The sequence below is a fragment of the Orbicella franksi genome, chromosome 7, assembly GCF_964199315.1.
Source record: "Orbicella franksi chromosome 7, jaOrbFran1.1, whole genome shotgun sequence".
Classification (NCBI taxonomy): Eukaryota; Metazoa; Cnidaria; class Anthozoa; order Scleractinia; family Merulinidae; genus Orbicella; species Orbicella franksi.
The window spans coordinates 3,353,012-3,372,037 of record NC_138151.1 but is presented as its reverse complement, the minus strand read 5'-3'; the positions used below and the strand labels follow the sequence as shown (position 1 = coordinate 3,372,037).

Below are 19,026 nucleotides of genomic sequence, written 5' to 3'. Positions count from 1 at the left end.
ATCAGAGAACAGCATTTGTGATAGAACACTAGTAGATTTATACTAAATCTTGATAGAAACACAGAACTTGTTTTCTATTTCTTAAATATTGTTTTGAGAAGCCTCAGCTTGGTATTTCCGTCAGACTACAAAAAACTGGTTCTAACTAGTTTGATGTCAACTGTCCTTTCTTTTTGAGAAGTACAAAGTTTTATAATTAATACTAATCGCTTTTTGGTGGCCACTATTTGATAGTTGAAGTAATACACAACTCGTTCTTTTCAGTGCAGTTTTTGGGTGTTGTTTGTGTGTTTTTTTTGTGTGTGAGCCTGAATAAATAAAGTAAAAATTGCAGTTATGTTGTACATGTATAATCCCCCTTGATAAATAAAGGAAAAATAATATTGTTATATTGTACATGTGTTATTCCCCTTGATAAGCCACTTGATGTGCCTTTGGGGAAAACAATGATATATGTGTAAATAAATAAACAAATTCTGATGAGCATCACTTTTGTGCTTTTTCCACAGATGTAGTTGCAGAAAATATCAAAAGACTAAATGAAAACAAAAGTCAAAGAATACAAGCCAGGTAATATGGCCATGGTGATTCTGCTTGGAAGAAATGGTGGAGCATCACAATTGCCAAATGGAATGGTGGCTGGTAGTTTCTTAACCAAAACCATCAAGGGAAAAGATATGTTGACTTCAAGATACTGGAAACTGATGAAACAGAAAGTGCCATCCAATTGAATGGTTTGAACTTGAAAAGAAACATTAGAATTTGTCAGTAGTCAGTGGCTTCTGACAGTACAAACAACTGTTTTTCTGTTGAACACAACTTGCGTTTCATTATTACTCTCCCGGAATGAGTAACAGTGTCTTGTGCAAATCATACATAGACTGTCAGCACTTTCAATATTAATTGTCAGACCACTTTAGGATAAGCTCAAGAGGAAATGACTGTAGGATTGCTTTTTTAGACTGATTTACTTTCTTTCAGTCACATCAGTTCAACATGTAAATAGTGGATTCAACTGGAACTTTGATTTTACTGCTCTAAGTACTTGTAAATCAATTTCAATTATTTATTTAAGTCAACCTATTTATTTTATTTGGTTTTAAACGTGTTTTAAACTAGTCAGACACATAAAAGGACATCTAATTAAGTGACTTCATTGAACTCCCGGTTTGGGTGGGGGGGGGGGGGATTACTCCCTTTTATGAGCTATGTAGGTATGTGTGGCCCGAAAGGGAATGGTTTTTTCAGCCGTTTTAGTCATAAATGGGGTATTGATTTTAGCCTATTTTGGCCATTTTGTTCATAAATAGGGTATGGTTTTTGCACTCTAGCCTTGATATGGGTATGTTTTTAAGAAAGCCACTTTTTCATCAGAATCAAATTAGCAAGAGCCCTTCACAAATTATGTTTACCGTAATTTAACATTGGTCTGAACTAGGGACCTTATTATAACGCAGGTCTGAAACAGGGTTTTAATTAAATGGCTAGGTCATAAATAGGGTATTGAATATTTGGTCAGGTCATAAATAGGGTAGGAATATCGCAGATTTTGGTCATAAATAGGGTAAGGGTTTCGAGAAGCGGACCGCACCCCCCCACCCAACTTTCTGGGAATACCCCCGTTCCCCCCAGGGTTTGACTGTGCTCTTCTTCAAAAATATTGTGACTTCACTCATAATTGGTCTCCATCAGTCAGTGTCGACTACGGATTATGCACGGCGCAACTTCAAGCAGAAAAAGTCATTGCAATAAAACTTTTGCCCGTGTGTGTGATCCCTCATATTTGCCTTCAAAGTGTAGGTCTTTTAATTCCAAACGCCCATCTGTTTCTGTGGTCTACAATCTCAGACCATAGAATTGATAAAATATGTTCAAAGCTTAGCAGTAAAACTTGCCTATCTTCTGTGGTTTGTGGTTCCACTTGAGTTTTGAATGTTTACAGCACTGCAAAAAGCGATAAGCCCATAAAAAAAATGCGATAGATTTGTTAATTGACCATGACACCGAACTTTTCAACTCACAAACATTTATTTTGAACAGGACAAATCAGGAGCTTAGCTCAACTTATTTACATTGTTGTTAGATAATACTGCATGTAGCTTAACCTCATATAGTTACTTTGAGAAACAAAAAGTTCATCTTGTTACTAAAAGTTCATCATTCTTCAGTGGTGTAACGATACAGCTAAAATATAAAATATTTACAAGTATATTGATTCAAGAAGGTCACTTTAGCACGATGACTTACATGTACTTGTCCATCTAGAACATTATTTTGGCAATGTGAAGCAAATCAGCTAGCATTAAGAGAACATCATGTATTAAGACTTTTTTATCAAAATAGTTAGAGAGGATATGAAGGGACAGCTTTGCCCCACCGGCTCTCACGCCTCCTGTGTTTAAGTCAGTAAATCAGAGTTTAATCCACTGACCTGAGTTCATTCGTCAGACAGTGTGTTCCTTATCTAATATTAATAATTAAAGAGTAATCTTTTTACATTTGTCTTAAATTCAGTTGATCTTCACATCAAGCACATCTGAAAAAAATTCTTAATAGAAAGAGATTGGCATTAAATTATGAACTAAGCTGCACTGTCTTAATGAAAGGCTGGACCATTAGAAATAAAGGAACGACAAGTGTCAGGAAAAGTAATCTACAAAAATGTATAATTTACACCGTTGCAAGCAAACTGCATCATAATTAGATATATATTTACTTCTAAGAAGTAAAACATTCATTTATAAATTCACCGAATTTATGCCTTCCCTTGACTTTCAATGGTGCAGCCATTCTCCGTTTTTAAACCCGTCATTTCTTTTTCAACCCACGAGGAGGACCTCTCAGGAAACACAACTGGTTTTTGATTGGTTAATTTCGATCCTAATCTCGGCCCAAATGTCGCCACCTGTTAATTTTCATTCAGTTTGCGAGTTTCCCGCCTCTGGGAAAGGTCGGTAAATTCGTGTTCGCACTTGCAGTTTGCTTATGCGATGCTGTTGAAAAGAATGTTCAAAAGTTAAAGAAGCTGTGTCCACTTGAGGTCCTCTGAGTTGATTTTGCTTTCAACATGATGTATGAAGCTGAACTGAAGCAGATTCAAACTCAAGAAGTGGATTCGTAAAAAACCGTCGAGAAAACAGCTAAGACGCCATTTTGTTTTAAGCTAGTTCACGTTTCTTCCTGTGTATATTTTTCCTTGAATATAAACAGCTGCTCATTAAAGTGTTTAGCCTGAAACATTTGTGTTGTTTTCAAGCTGAGTTACATGTATTCTTTAATTATTTTTCAAAAACTCCGTAAAACTACATCTCGCGTACGCAAGATGCTTCCTGATGATGCGTAAAGAATATCAAATTATAGCAGAATTTAAGCTTATAAACAAAACTACACCTTACCACAGGCATCTTCACTTCATTTGAGTTTGGAATCTAGTCATTTATCATTATTCGTATCCTGAGTCACTGCGATGAAAAAGTGTTTTACATGTTTTAAAGCTAAAGTTGTTTTTTTACGGAGTCTGTTTTTTTGCCTTCTGCAGTCGGCACACAACAACAGCAATCCTAGCAGTTCGTCTAAGCTAGTCGATTAAGTTTGTTGAAAGACAATGGCAATCATTTCTAAACAATTTACAACAAGACCTTGCAATTGGGATTAGCCTGTTTAATTTGCTGTGCAGCTTCACGTGTTATTTTGAAATTCCCCCCGAGCCTTAAGCTTCTTAATTTACAAATATTATTTACAAGAGCATTACTCAACTGCTTTACACCTTCATCTGTTATGTTATTTCCCTCGAGGTTTAAGCTGCTTAATTTACAATTATTATTTACAAGAACATTACTCAACTGCTTTACACCTTCATCTGTTATGTTATTTCGCTCGAGGTTTAAGCTGCGTAATTTACAATTATTATTTACAAGAGCATTACTCAACTGCTTTACACCTTCATCTGTTATGTTATTGTACGCGAGGTTTAAGCTGCGTAATTTACAATTATTATTTACAAGAGCATTACTCAACTGCTTTACACCTTCATCTGTTATGTTATTTGCCCTGAGGTTTAAGCTGCGTAATTTACAATTATTATTTACAAGAGCATTACTCAACTGCTTTACACCTCCACATGTTATGTTATTGTCCCTGAGGTTTAAGCTGCGTAATTTACAATTATTATTTACAAGAGCATTACTCAACTGCATTACACCTCCACCTGTTATGTTATTGTCCCTGAGGTTTAAGCTGCGTAATTTACAATTATTATTTACAAGAGCATTACTCAACTGCTTTACACCTTCATCTGTTATGTTATTTGCCCTGAGGTTTAAGCTGCTTAATTTACAATTATTATTTACAAGAGCATTACTCAACTGCATTACACCTCCACCTGTTATGTTATTTGCCCTGAGGTTTAAGCTGCTTAATTTACAATTATTATTTACAAGGGCATTACTCAACTGCTTTACACCTCCACATGTTATGTTATTGTCCCTGAGGTTTAAGCTGCGTAATTTACAATTATTATTTACAAGAGCATTACTCAACTGCTTTACACCTCCACATGTTATGTTATTGTCCCTGAGGTTTAAGCTGCGTAATTTACAATTATTATTTACAAGAGCATTACTCAACTGCATTACACCTCCACCTGTTATGTTATTGTCCCTGAGGTTTAAGCTGCTTAATTTACAATTATTATTTACAAGAGCATTACTCAACTGCATTACACCTCCACCTGTTATGTTATTTGCCCTGAGGTTTAAGCTGCTTAATTTACAATTATTATTTACAAGAGCATTACTCAACTGCTTTACACCTCCACATGTTATGTTATTGTCCCTGAGGTTTAAGCTGCGTAATTTACAATTATTATTTACAAGAGCATTACTCAACTGCATTACACCTCCACCTGTTATGTTATTGTCCCTGAGGTTTAAGCTGCGTAATTTACAATTATTATTTACAAGAGCATTACTCAACTGCTTTACACCTTCATCTGTTATGTTATTTGCCCTGAGGTTTAAGCTGCGTAATTTACAATTATTATTTACAAGAGCATTACTCAACTGCTTTACACCTCCACATGTTATGTTATTGTCCCTGAGGTTTAAGCTGCGTAATTTACAATTATTATTTACAAGAGCATTACTCAACTGCATTACACCTCCACCTGTTATGTTATTGTCCCTGAGGTTTAAGCTGCGTAATTTACAATTATTATTTACAAGAGCATTACTCAACTGCTTTACACCTTCATCTGTTATGTTATTGTCCCTGAGGTTTAAGCTGCGTAATTTACAATTATTATTTACAAGAGCATTACTCAACTGCTTTACACCTCCACCTGTTATGTTATTGTCCCTGAGGTTTAAGCTGCGTAATTTACAATTATTATTTACAAGAGCATTACTCAACTGCATTACACCTCCACCTGTTATGTTATTGTCCCTGAGGTTTAAGCTGCGTAATTTACAATTATTATTTACAAGAGCATTACTCAACTGCTTTACACCTTCATCTGTTATGTTATTTGCCCTGAGGTTTAAGCTGCGTAATTTACAATTATTATTTACAAGAGCATTACTCAACTGCTTTACACCTCCACATGTTATGTTATTGTCCCTGAGGTTTAAGCTGCGTAATTTACAATTATTATTTACAAGAGCATTACTCAACTGCATTACACCTCCACCTGTTATGTTATTGTCCCTGAGGTTTAAGCTGCGTAATTTACAATTATTATTTACAAGAGCATTACTCAACTGCTTTACACCTTCATCTGTTATGTTATTGTCCCTGAGGTTTAAGCTGCGTAATTTACAATTATTATTTACAAGAGCATTACTCAACTGCTTTACACCTCCACCTGTTATGTTATTGTCCCTGAGGTTTAAGCTGCGTAATTTACAATTATTATTTACAAGAGCATTACTCAACTGCTTTACACCTTCATCTGTTATGTTATTTGCCCTGAGGTTTAAGCTGCTTAATTTACAATTATTATTTACAAGAGCATTACTCAACTGCATTACACCTCCACCTGTTATGTTATTTGCCCTGAGGTTTAAGCTGCTTAATTTACAATTATTATTTACAAGGGCATTACTCAACTGCTTTACACCTCCACATGTTATGTTATTGTCCCTGAGGTTTAAGCTGCGTAATTTACAATTATTATTTACAAGAGCATTACTCAACTGCTTTACACCTCCACATGTTATGTTATTGTCCCTGAGGTTTAAGCTGCGTAATTTACAATTATTATTTACAAGAGCATTACTCAACTGCATTACACCTCCACCTGTTATGTTATTGTCCCTGAGGTTTAAGCTGCTTAATTTACAATTATTATTTACAAGAGCATTACTCAACTGCATTACACCTCCACCTGTTATGTTATTTGCCCTGAGGTTTAAGCTGCTTAATTTACAATTATTATTTACAAGAGCATTACTCAACTGCTTTACACCTCCACATGTTATGTTATTGTCCCTGAGGTTTAAGCTGCGTAATTTACAATTATTATTTACAAGAGCATTACTCAACTGCATTACACCTCCACCTGTTATGTTATTGTCCCTGAGGTTTAAGCTGCGTAATTTACAATTATTATTTACAAGAGCATTACTCAACTGCTTTACACCTTCATCTGTTATGTTATTTGCCCTGAGGTTTAAGCTGCGTAATTTACAATTATTATTTACAAGAGCATTACTCAACTGCTTTACACCTCCACATGTTATGTTATTGTCCCTGAGGTTTAAGCTGCGTAATTTACAATTATTATTTACAAGAGCATTACTCAACTGCATTACACCTCCACCTGTTATGTTATTGTCCCTGAGGTTTAAGCTGCGTAATTTACAATTATTATTTACAAGAGCATTACTCAACTGCTTTACACCTTCATCTGTTATGTTATTGTCCCTGAGGTTTAAGCTGCGTAATTTACAATTATTATTTACAAGAGCATTACTCAACTGCTTTACACCTCCACCTGTTATGTTATTGTCCCTGAGGTTTAAGCTGCGTAATTTACAATTATTATTTACAAGAGCATTACTCAACTGCATTACACCTCCACCTGTTATGTTATTGTCCCTGAGGTTTAAGCTGCGTAATTTACAATTATTATTTACAAGAGCATTACTCAACTGCTTTACACCTTCATCTGTTATGTTATTTGCCCTGAGGTTTAAGCTGCGTAATTTACAATTATTATTTACAAGAGCATTACTCAACTGCTTTACACCTCCACATGTTATGTTATTGTCCCTGAGGTTTAAGCTGCGTAATTTACAATTATTATTTACAAGAGCATTACTCAACTGCATTACACCTCCACCTGTTATGTTATTGTCCCTGAGGTTTAAGCTGCGTAATTTACAATTATTATTTACAAGAGCATTACTCAACTGCTTTACACCTTCATCTGTTATGTTATTGTCCCTGAGGTTTAAGCTGCGTAATTTACAATTATTATTTACAAGAGCATTACTCAACTGCTTTACACCTCCACCTGTTATGTTATTGTCCCTGAGGTTTAAGCTGCGTAATTTACAATTATTATTTACAAGAGCATTACTCAACTGCATTACACCTCCACCTGTTATGTTATTGTCCCTGAGGTTTAAGCTGCGTAATTTACAATTATTATTTACAAGAGCATTACTCAACTGCTTTACACCTTCATCTGTTATGTTATTTGCCCTGAGGTTTAAGCTGCGTAATTTACAATTATTATTTACAAGAGCATTACTCAACTGCTTTACACCTCCACATGTTATGTTATTGTCCCTGAGGTTTAAGCTGCGTAATTTACAATTATTATTTACAAGAGCATTACTCAGCTGCTTTACACCTTCATCTGTTATGTTATTTGCTGTGAGGTTTAAGCTGCTTAATTTACAATGCTTATTGTCAAACAACTTTACAATCTCTACACAACCCAACGAGCCAATGTTATTACGGGACAAATTTATGAGCGAAATTTGTTGACAGGTTTTAAGAACATGAACCACTGCTGTACAGTCAGCAGGTGCGAGGCGACATTCACTAAAATCTACAGCATTAAAGCCAATCTCCTCTAATTTACTTTGAACAACTGAACCTGATTCATTGTTTTCATATATGCACTTCATTAATGTCACCGCTAAATGTTTTTCGTGGTAAGTCGGCCAACAGGTAACTGTGCGTCGCTCCACTGAATCGTCTCGCATCACCTCGCTTTCATCTTTCTCGACTGTTGTCTCGGGAAGAAGCTCGGTAAATATGTCGATAGATGGCTTATCTCCATCACCAAGCAGACCAGCCACGAACTGCATTACCATTTGCCATTCACCTTTATTGATGTGGTCAGCGACGAATCTTCTTAATTCTGCCTCTTTCATGGTATCAACAACATGCTTTGCTGCGAGGAATTCCTGCATGGTTAAGTGAATGAAACAGAATTGAGCTTCGTGCTTGAATATGGCAGTCTGACGATCTGGTAGGCGATGAAAAAGCGCACTTTGAACTACATCCTCGCTGACTTCGTTTGAGGTAAAGATAAGTTTTCTCTCTCTTATGCCATCGAAAGCAATTTTCGCCAGTGGCTTGAATTCAGGAGGATCTTTTGTTTCAATGTCCTCCCGATGGAGGCGTCTCTCACGATACTGCTCATTGTGTCTGAAGAAAAATAGCTTAGTCGCCATCTGGTAAATCTGCGTCAGCTTTGTTGGAAGGCCAACGCCAGCTGAAATATTCTGGAAATTTAGAACTTCCAACAAGCATGAGCAAACAATGAAAAGGTTGACAGGAACATAGCATAACGTGAAAATGTTCATATTCGTGCTGATGTGCTGCCATATTTTTTTCCCTGTGTCTTTCTTCGCTGCATTTTTCGTAAAGTTGTCCACGTATTCTTCAACTTGTTCGGATGCGAAGCCAACAATTTCAAATGTTCTGTGGAAATCAAAACCTGTTAGGTCTGACACGGCAGTGGGTCTTGTGGTTGTTAAAACAGTGGCTCCGCCGAGAAGATGTCCTTCCACTATGTTGTAAAGGAGGGCAGGAAGAGGCATCGGGTGTTCCCCATTCGTACTAACGGGCTGGTCAGCGCGGAAAACTGTAGTATCCGAGAACTCATCAAAGCCGTCAAACAGGATTAGGAGTTTGTCGGGATTTTCAACAATGTAACTCCAAACCAAATCATTGAGACATTCTGGCGGTAAAAATTCTGCTCTTAAAAGCAGTTCATGAAGGCTGAGTTCCTCTTCGGAGGTAAATTTTCTAAATTTCAGCAGGAGAGCAAAGTCAAAGTGCAATTCAGCATTGAACAGGCGGTGGTTCAATGCCCATTCACGTAGGAATTTTGTGCAGAACAATGTTTTACCGATGCCGGGACGGCCAACGATAAGGACTTTCTTGTTTTCGACATCAACAATATCTTCCCGTGATTTCGGTTGGGAACTTCCTTTTGGCGCGGGGTAGACTTTAATCTGGTCCTCTCTGTTTCCTGAGAAATCATACCGCGCTCTTTCTGGAATAAGAACCAAGTTTGTATAAATACTATCAATCTTCAGATCTTCATTGCGTGTTGTTTCACCGTGCTGTTTTTGAAACAGGGCCTTGAGATCTGTAGGTCTCTCCGTGTTTACTTTGATACTTTCCTTCAGGCTTTCGATGAAAATGGGTAATGATGGTAGTTGCTGTAGTTCCTGATCTTCAGATTCTCGAGGGGGGAGATGATCTGCCAGAAACTGCGAATCTTCCAAGAATTTCTTTCCTTTTCTTGCTCGTGACAAGATGCATATGATCTCAATCAGTATAACAAGCGCAAAGACTCCATTTACGACACTGACAGCATGAATCCAGAAGGTTTTTTTCGTTGCTCGTTGATTGTGACACTCGTACATGGTGCTGTTCTGAATGTTGCTGGTCGATGACGCATTCGCTGCGTGACTGCCTCTTGCTATTTGGCAAAGAAAGTCGGCGGGGAAGTGTTCAGGATAAAGAACTTGAGTCTGTAGGAGTATAAAAACAATTCCCATAGCAAATCTGGTGGCAAGTTGACAAAGATACGCCGCAAACAGCCTGCGTTTTCCTTCAGACGGGTTGTCGTTCTGTCTTTCGGCATCTCTTCCGCGATCGGCTACCAGCAGCTGATCGACTCTTGACTTAACGATTTGAGAGTAAATCACTCCAACAATTCCAGTGAGAGAAAAATTCAAAATCACAAAGGCGTAAACAGGAACACCAGATTTGTTGTATTGCTTCTCGTACTGTTCAAAACACTGTCCTCGAACGAGGTCCATCTTTTCGCTTTTCGCAGCACAGCGGAAATCAAACCTTGACTCACTGTTCTCCATTTCTGCAAAGATGCCGAGCAGGATTACTCCAACTAGGATCCAGCAAATAACTGCTACGTAACTGATCCTGTTGAAGGTTTTAGGCTTCAGCAATTCCTTCAGCATTCCATTTTGTGTGTGAGGTTTCTCGCTCAGTGGATCTGTTGGAAAGTAACATTGATTAGAATAAGGCGTGGAAATAGATTCAACATGCGCATGCAAAAAGCCTGATTCACTAACACTTGCTTCCTATCCCGATAAAGAAGTGTCAGAAGTACGTTTCCAATTCAATCACTAAGCACCCTCTTCCCCGTCAAAGCTGTCATTGATTAATTGATAACTTAATTTAAACACCTTAAAAGTACAGTGGAATCCCGATTTTTCGAACCTCTGAGGAAACAAAAATTAGTTCGAATAATCGTAGGGCTCGAGAAATTGGTGGGAAAATTACAGTGTTTGACTGAGGAGAGAAATAAAGTGACAGAAGTGATAGTTGAAAATTTTGAAAGGATCACTCGTAAATCACCTCTAAAATAGAAAGGGTCAGTAAACGCGTGTCTCGAAAACTGACCTCAGAGCTGAAAAACTCATACCGTCTAAACGGAAACTCAGACTCTCTGGGTGTCTCGAAAACTCAAACGTCAAGACATGCAAAATAAACCAAATCTACATTGCGTAATTGCAAGCCGTCTTCTTTACAATGTCATGAACGAGCCAAAACGCCAAGGTGTGGGGCTGGAGAAAGACAAAATAGTTTTCTTGCCCTCGCTTTGAGGCCTCTTTCGCGTTCGGCAATAGCATCGCTCGCACTCACGAAGAAGAACAACTCATAGAAAAGAAAAAAAAAAAAAGAACTAAAAGAAATTAATAAACGTCTGTAGACAGACTAGCCGGATAAAGGTCTGACAAAACAACAAATTCCTTGCGCTATTTAACTTGAAGGTTTAATGTGCACATTAATTCAATTACATTTTGCATGCAGTGTTACCATTTAAAAAGGAAGAGAAGTAGCATGATGGACAGTCGTTTTAGGATCGGTACGTCTATACATTTAGGTGAGATAAAATATATAAGCCAAGATGACCAAACGAGACTCTGGCAGGTTTTAGAGCTTGCTTTCATTCTATGAGAGTCTTGTGAACAGATGTTAAAATGTACACCAAATTACGGTACATGAAAGTGATCGTCTAATGACCTAAATGTTTAGGATACATAACTCGCTTTTTGATGGGTTTGGCACCAGTTACACATTTGGCAAGATCAAAGAAACAGAAATTATGTACAAGACTGCAAACGCTTTTCTCGCTTTGTCCTTTTTCATTTTATTGAAATGAGCGAATAACGAAAAGAAACTTAAAAATATAACCTTGGAAGCACGCACACAGAATATGACACAGAAAGCGTTCACACATAAAAAACAGTTAGTTAAAAAGACAAGCTGCACCCCATGAAAACTGATGGAGTTTGGATACACCAAGGCAGTTGTCTTGGAAACCAAATTTTATTTGGGTTCACAGTGATTGCTTAAGACAGCTTTTAAATTTTTCGACGGCCACTCATGTCCCAGTAGCAACTGCCAAACAACTTCCAAATGTTATGGCATTTCTTGGCGTGAGACGCTGTAATGGACACCATTGCGTGGCTTGAAACTGATATAATCAATTGTGAAGGTTAAAGGTGCAAGCTTTTCAATGAATTTGACGCCGAAGGCTCTTGGCAGGATCAACATACCGAGTTTAACCAAATAAACAGTCATGCACGAAACGGATAACTGACTGACGGCTACCGACTATTAATCTGTAACGTTCTACCTACTATCTAAAAAAAAGCAGGGAAGAACAGCTGCCAATTTAATTTGTCGCTCCCCTAGCGCAAAGATTAGCCCTCCTTTAGGCTGGTCACTCAATCAGGCTATTCAGGTTGTTTGTGTGAGAAAATCTATGTTCGATAGTTCAGTCCTAGTAATTAACAGACTTTCACTCCCAAAAGTCTTAACAAATTTGAAGTGGCTTCCCCCCTTACCAGTCGCTTATGCCCGATTTAAGAATCAGTGTTATTCAGCTACGCTCTTCAGGACCTTCAGGCTATTCATTCAATTACTACTGACTTATCTATCAACGTTGGTGTGAGAAAATCTATGTTGGATAGTTCAGCCTCAGTAACATGTTTAGCTTTTCACAATTTCCAAGACATCTTGTCAAGCATGTAGTTTTTGAAGTAGCTTCCGCCCCCACCAGTAGCACGCTAATTCAGTGGTATATTTTCAGTTACACTCATTACGTTACGCTAAAATCAAGCCAAGATTTCGCAGTGATGGAATCATGCCATGAACTGTGAAAAAGAATGATCTTTGTGCCCAAGTTTCTTCGCCAGCCAAAGATGTTGATTGCACTGCACTTTATGAATCGATGAGGAACAGAACATAACGAAACAAGATTGGGGGAAATGGGTTGCCACAATTATCACCAAAAACTATTTGTGAGTTTTGTCTGTCCTCTAGCTGAGACGCCCGGCTACCTAATGTACAATATAGAAGCCGCATCGGTTCTAGAGAATACGTTCTTAAAACTCCCGAAAGTTTATGGTTGTGAAAAATGGTTCTTGTAACCATTCAAAAGCGATCGATAACGCCCACAGCAGCTTCCTTCGTTTCGAAGGTCTGTTTAGAGAGATGCGAAAATACATGATATCACAAGAATGGTAGACATAAGAGCTAACAATCGGTGTTGCCCCTATCGGAAAACTTCTTGAGACAACAAACACGTTTGGATCGTGCAAACGGTTCCCAAATCTCGACAAACCGCGCTGCTTTCGAAGTTATTAAATTCTACACTAAAACTCTATTAAGATTACCCTTAACGATAAAAAACAGAAACAAAACCCTGCATTTACAGATGACAAGAAAAGGAAAATAGCAGCAATACGCTTGGAAATAGCGGTATTCAGTTAAAAAAGGACTTCGATTGCGTGGAGGAATTCGAGAGGCGTAAAAATGGTCATTGACGTCAACTAAAGAATGATCTGTTGTTTCTCGTCTTCTAGACGTTTCTCAGATCACAACGTTGACAAAGGGACCGTTCATTTTTTATGAGGGAGGGGGGGCTGGTGGGATTTGGAAGCACCATTTAAAAATCGCATGACCCCCCCTCAGCTTAACAATTTTTTCACATGCCCCCCCCTTATAGCGGTCATTTTTTGGGATGACCCCCCCCAAAAAAAAAAATTGAACAAACAATATTTAGATTTCAACTTTTTTAATATTTCTCTATTATCCCCCTACTTCACGTTATTGTGCTCACTATGAAGACAATATTTACAATCTCTACACGACAGAGAGCTGTTGTTTAAAAAACAAATCAAAAGAAAGAGAAGTGAATTTCGGATCTCCTAGTTATGGCTCGCCCTGAGCGTGTCGCATTTGGCCTCTCATTGGCATCTTCCTCATCTGAATTGATGAATGCAAGAATGACGTCACTTGAGTCATCTTCTCCCCCAGAGTCAATGGCATCACTGTCATACTCATCATTGTCACTTTCATCCGTTTCACTGCTGTCAGCAATTGCCCTGTTGTCATTTTGTGTCAATGTCCTGGCATTTCTCAGTGTTGGTCGGCCAGCTCTGAGAGGACTCTTCTGCTGCAAGCATGAATGTCTTACAATTGCCTTTACTTTCTCACTTTCGCTGCTTTTCAAATGCTGCTTCAGCCCGTGGTGGTTTGAGTACTTGTTTAGTTCTGGAACATGTAGCTTTTCAAGCTTGGTTAGACCTTCGCACAACTCAGTCCAAGGATAATCCTCCTACCTACTTAACTTTGCCTTTTCTTCTGCTCTCTTTTTCCTTTTAAATTCCAGCCTGTCAAGATGCTGAAGATAATCCACCACAAACTTCGATTTGAGAATAAACTTATCTGCAAATAGAGCAACGCTCTCTGGGTCAGATAAAACCAGCCTGCCACTTCCATGCTCTTTCTTCTTTATATTGTTAATCCAATCGGGGAAAGAGCGCATTACTACATGAGCATCATGAAAGAGGCTCACTCCAAAATGCGCAATAATGGCGAAAGCGACAAGTCGTTTAAGAAAAGGTTTACAGCTGAACGATCCAGGCAGTTTGACATCTTACAAGCAAAAGAAGCAATTTTTCTAGTTGCGGATGGCTGTTCAGAAAGGGCGAGTGAGTTTTCCATGCAAGGGTACCAGTTGAAGCCCAGTGATGGAAGAAAACTGAACTTCTCCATCAAAGAGCACAGAGCAATGGTGGAAAAGTTGAATGTCATATTGAAAGATGTAAAGGAACACGATTCCACACTCTTTCAGTCCAATGGGCTTGCTTTAAAGCAGGGCGAAGAATTTCCCCACAGTTTTAATGTAAAACAGATCAAATGTACAGAAGCTAAGTTGATGAAGGTCACGCAGGACATGGAAGCACTAGAAAATAAGAAGAGCAATTATAACAGCATATTCAAAGGCATACTCAAACAGCACATCAACAAAAGGAGAAGGAAAAAAGAAAACCGCAGAAAGTCAAATGAAAGAAAGAGGAAGCGGACTGAAAACAACGTCCAACGAGTTTATGGAATCTGTGTTGGAAACCCGCTAGGAAATGATCTTCCACAATGCCTTGTGTACCCTCCTAGAACGGCCGTCCCGGAAGAGTGTCTTAAAGTTGAGGATGTTGCCACGTCGATATTTAGAAGAGATGGGCCATACATCGCCCAGCTCTTGGAAGGGAATTATTTCACCAATGCTGCAAGAAGCAGAATCACCACCAACCTTGAGCGGGAAGTCAGAGATTATGTTTACACCTTCATGTACCCTGAAGAGTACACTCTGACGGAAAGCATTGCTGCTTCTTGCAGCATTGGTGAAAGAGACTCCCATAGCAGCACAAGCGGCGACGAAGAACTCGACGACAGCGGAGATGAAGATGAGTGCCGGTGAAAGTTGCATTCGAAAATAACAGTGTTAAATACTTCTTTTCAGTAGCTACAAATGCTTTTTGTCGCCAAACGTTTTTTTAAAGCAGAAGGAAAGTTTGTAATAAATGTGTATCCTGCCTTCTATGTTTATTCTATAGCAATTTTTTTGATATTCAAACATTATGCCATTTTAAAGTTTTACTAAAATATTTCACGTGACCCCCCCTTTTTCCCTTATTTTTTTGGGATGGCCCCCCTCGAAAGCCATTTTTTTTCGCATGCCCCCCCCCCCAAATCCCACCAGCCCCCCCTACTTTATAAAAAATGAACGGTCCCAAAGAAAGCCGCAGTTAAACAGGAACAAGTTGTCAAGAATTGAATTGACATTTAGTCAGTATGTTTTTATTCTGTTGCGTGGCTCTCGCTGCCAACCTGACGGAAAAAAGGAAGCAAAGCCGCATCAGACTTAGCCCTGTGGACTAATACTAAGAACACTGCGCTTCCTGCCTTCCCACACCGCACTTCTCACCTATTTTTTCGATCGCAGTTTTTCACGTTACGCCCCAACTAATTGAACGCCTGGAAGAGGCTACAGGAACAAGTCTGACGAAAGTTTATCGATACTCATCACCATACAGATGTTGGTTTTCGATAAAAATGGTCTTGAAAAAATCTCCATTAATGCTTAGAAAGAGAGTTTCAGTATTTATCAGACATGAAATGGATCGAGTACTCGAGGACTAGATGGCGGGAGTTTACAAATTTGAAAGCACATTCTATTCTTGAAGCGTAAGCTACTGAAATTAACTTGAGAAATAAATGTTGATAATCAAATGTTTTGAAATCATCGGCTTCATCAGATTGTGTTTCTTATTCCGCGACTGTGTAACAAAATTATACTTGATTAACACTCGGTATGAATCGAGGTGCATAGGTTCGCCGTAGTTTTCCGCACATACCGAAGAATTTAATAAGACTATTAGATTTATAAATTGGTCTGTCTTCATGTACAGTTTTCTCGGCTCGTGATCGCCAAATTAACAAAGAAGCCGCTAGATTAGTTTACATTACATATCACGCTAGATCTCTCGGCTACTACTTCGACTAACTGAGAAGAGGTTTTGAGGTCGACAGATAGGTTGTAAAGCTTACAACAGTTTCTTCATTGCCTAGAAGAGTCGTGCTTACCAGCCAACACAAATAGGTGATATCACAGAAACCTGGATAACTGTAGCGTGAATTTCAGCCTGATCCTCGAGTGGAGAGTGTGAAAATCAGACTGGATATAACAGCTAACGGTACCTTTAAGCCACATCTATAGTGTTGTCGTTATGTTATTTATCGCAAAAAGGCGCACATACTCAATTTAACCCTTAATGTTTGAAAATACAGAGAAACTAACCTTCAATCACAGAAGTCTAACAACAGCAGACAGCAATTTAGTATGACAGAGAAACTGTTTAGAGTGTGTTCTCGTGGAAGGCGAAATATGCAAGGCCTTGAGCCGACGGGTGTATATATATGAGCTGATGACGTTAGCACAGAGAATTGTCTTGGCAACTAAGTGTTATGAAATGTTTTCTTAGTTACGTAGTAAGCCGCAAATAATCAGGTCAAGCAGAAACGAACCTTTTTGTTCGTGGGGCGTGGCTCTTGTAAGTACACTTTCGGTTTTGTGATGTCTTCCCTGCTAGCAGAGGCTCCTTTCCTGGTGTTCGCTGACGGGGACCAGGAAAAGAGCCTCTGCTAGCAGCGAATGTGATGTCCTCCTGGTTTCGTGCAAAACATCAACTGAAGAACTTTATGGAACTCCGTTCATATCACAACAGTACAAAACAAACGGAAACAACAAAGATCGTTAGAACTGGCCAAAAGAAAGTATAGCGCAGATAATTTTGTCAAATAACCGTGTCGGTGAATTAAAACCAAAACGGACAATCAACTTTCAAGTTGATCGTCTTGGTTTTACGTAATTACTGTAACGTGGTTTCATTATGATAAGAAGCATTGGTGACGGTAGTGATGTATGAACATTGAGTGTAGAAGGTCATGTGTTTTCATACCTACTCTGATTACAACCAAGAAAGGATGAAGGCTAAAAAGCTAAGAATAGACAAATGAAAAATCATCTTGCGTGATCATCCCCGGATCTGAGACCCAAGGGCGGCTGGTGGGTATATGAGAGGATGTTTTGAGTCTATTCAAGCACTAATAATTGCGATTTGCTATTCTTTTGAAATCTTCCTGGAAGGAACTAAGTTTTCCCTATAAGAGCAGTTTGATACATCAAGAGACTGGGTGCATCTCAGATTAGAATAGAAGAGACTCGTGTCTATGGGAGAGTAATTAAGGATTTATATTACGAAATATATTTGAAAATTCTCTCAAAATTGAACAGCCGGCTCCTATTATTATTCGCACTGGTCCAAGACATTACAACGAATGAGTCAAAACCGAAAACATAGCAGTGACGCCGGGTGCAAAGATCTTGAAAATACATTGGAGGAACTGAAGATAAATAATAGTGTAATGTCGCTTTCGATGACTTACACAGTCTAGTCGTTTAGTTATCATTTCCATTCGTTTAACTTTGTACTGAGTAGTTCTATAACTTTCGATACAGACAACCATACAAACGCACATGGTCTACCAAACTAACCCCTGCAATAAGACAAGCTCATCGTTTATGTTTAAATTAAATATGTCCCTAAAAACTTTTGGTTATTAGAGTGTATGGACTTAAGTTTTACATTTTACCATATTCGGACTGTCATATTGTTCTTTCATAAAGTTATCAAGATAAACTTCCTTTAGTGACTAGCACCCTTGAGTGCATCCTTAAAATATTCTTAACATTTAGGTTTATCTCCTACTCAGCATTCTTATTAAAGCAAAGGTTCTTGCAAAAAGGAAAGTGTTCATTTACATGTAGCAAGCAGACGTGCCAGGCACTAATTTCCGCCTTTTCATAGGTTTCCTCGTTTTTAATGATCTGAATTCTCAGCAGAATAAACCAGTAATACTCAAACAGAAGTGCTGTTTGTCACATGGAAAATTTTCCTTGTTTCCGTAAAAAAAGAGTTCCTCCTTGAGTCCTTCTAATTATTAATTACGAGATTTTTGTTGACGTGTTTTCGCTCGCGGAAGGTTACGTCTCGAATGCAGTTGTTATGTAGAAGTTGTTGGAGGAGAATTTACCAGCAGAACAATCGAAGCGTAAGGATCCATGAGGTTTTATTCCGTTACGAATATCCGGTCTTGTATTGTGACGCACTCGTGCTAAATTGGCTCTTATGTCTTCATGCTGCTTCCAAAACACTGGATAAACTTACAAAGCAACCAAGAATCGCTATCTACCACAGCGGGCTTTATTTTTCTCTGCCGATTTTGGCTTCAGTATCCCACGCGCCGGGTTAATATATTTTTCTGAGCTTGCGATCTTGAACTTGCGAAATCAAGACAAAATTAAAGGCTACTGGAGAGACTATTATCTGCCAAATTAGAATGCGGTCCCACGGCATAAAGTGACAGAAGTGATAGATGGAATTTTGAAAGGATCATTCGTAAATCACCTCTAAAATAGAAAGGGTTGTAAACGGGTGTTTCGAAAACTGACCTCAGAACTGAAAAACTCAGACCGTCTAAACGAAAACTCAGACTCTGGATGTCTCGAAAACTCAAACCTGAAGACATGCAAAATAAACCAAATCTACACTGCGTAATTGCAAGCCGTCTTGTTTACAATGTCATGACCGAGCCAAAACGCAATGTGTGGGGCTGGAGAAA

General features: G+C 38.5%; 1 protein-coding gene and 1 pseudogene across 2 annotated transcripts in view; one reads left to right on the top strand and one right to left on the bottom strand.

Moving 5' to 3' along the window:
* The window catches only part of LOC145493199 (ferroptosis suppressor protein 1-like), a 54,570-nt pseudogene that overhangs the window by 8,945 nt on the left and 26,599 nt on the right, over window positions 1-19,026 (top strand). The gene's annotated exons all lie outside the window — the stretch shown is intronic.
* Window positions 2,464-17,116, bottom strand: LOC145493147 (uncharacterized). The gene is made up of 5 exons (XM_081472545.1): window positions 16,643-17,116; window positions 7,601-10,483; window positions 5,507-6,034; window positions 3,767-4,114; window positions 2,464-3,676 (listed from the first exon to the last, which is right to left on the bottom strand). Exons 2-5 carry the CDS (start codon window positions 10,446-10,448, stop codon window positions 3,627-3,629), a joined length of 3,774 nt encoding a protein of 1,257 aa, XP_081328671.1. The 5' UTR covers window positions 10,449-10,483; window positions 16,643-17,116; the 3' UTR covers window positions 2,464-3,626.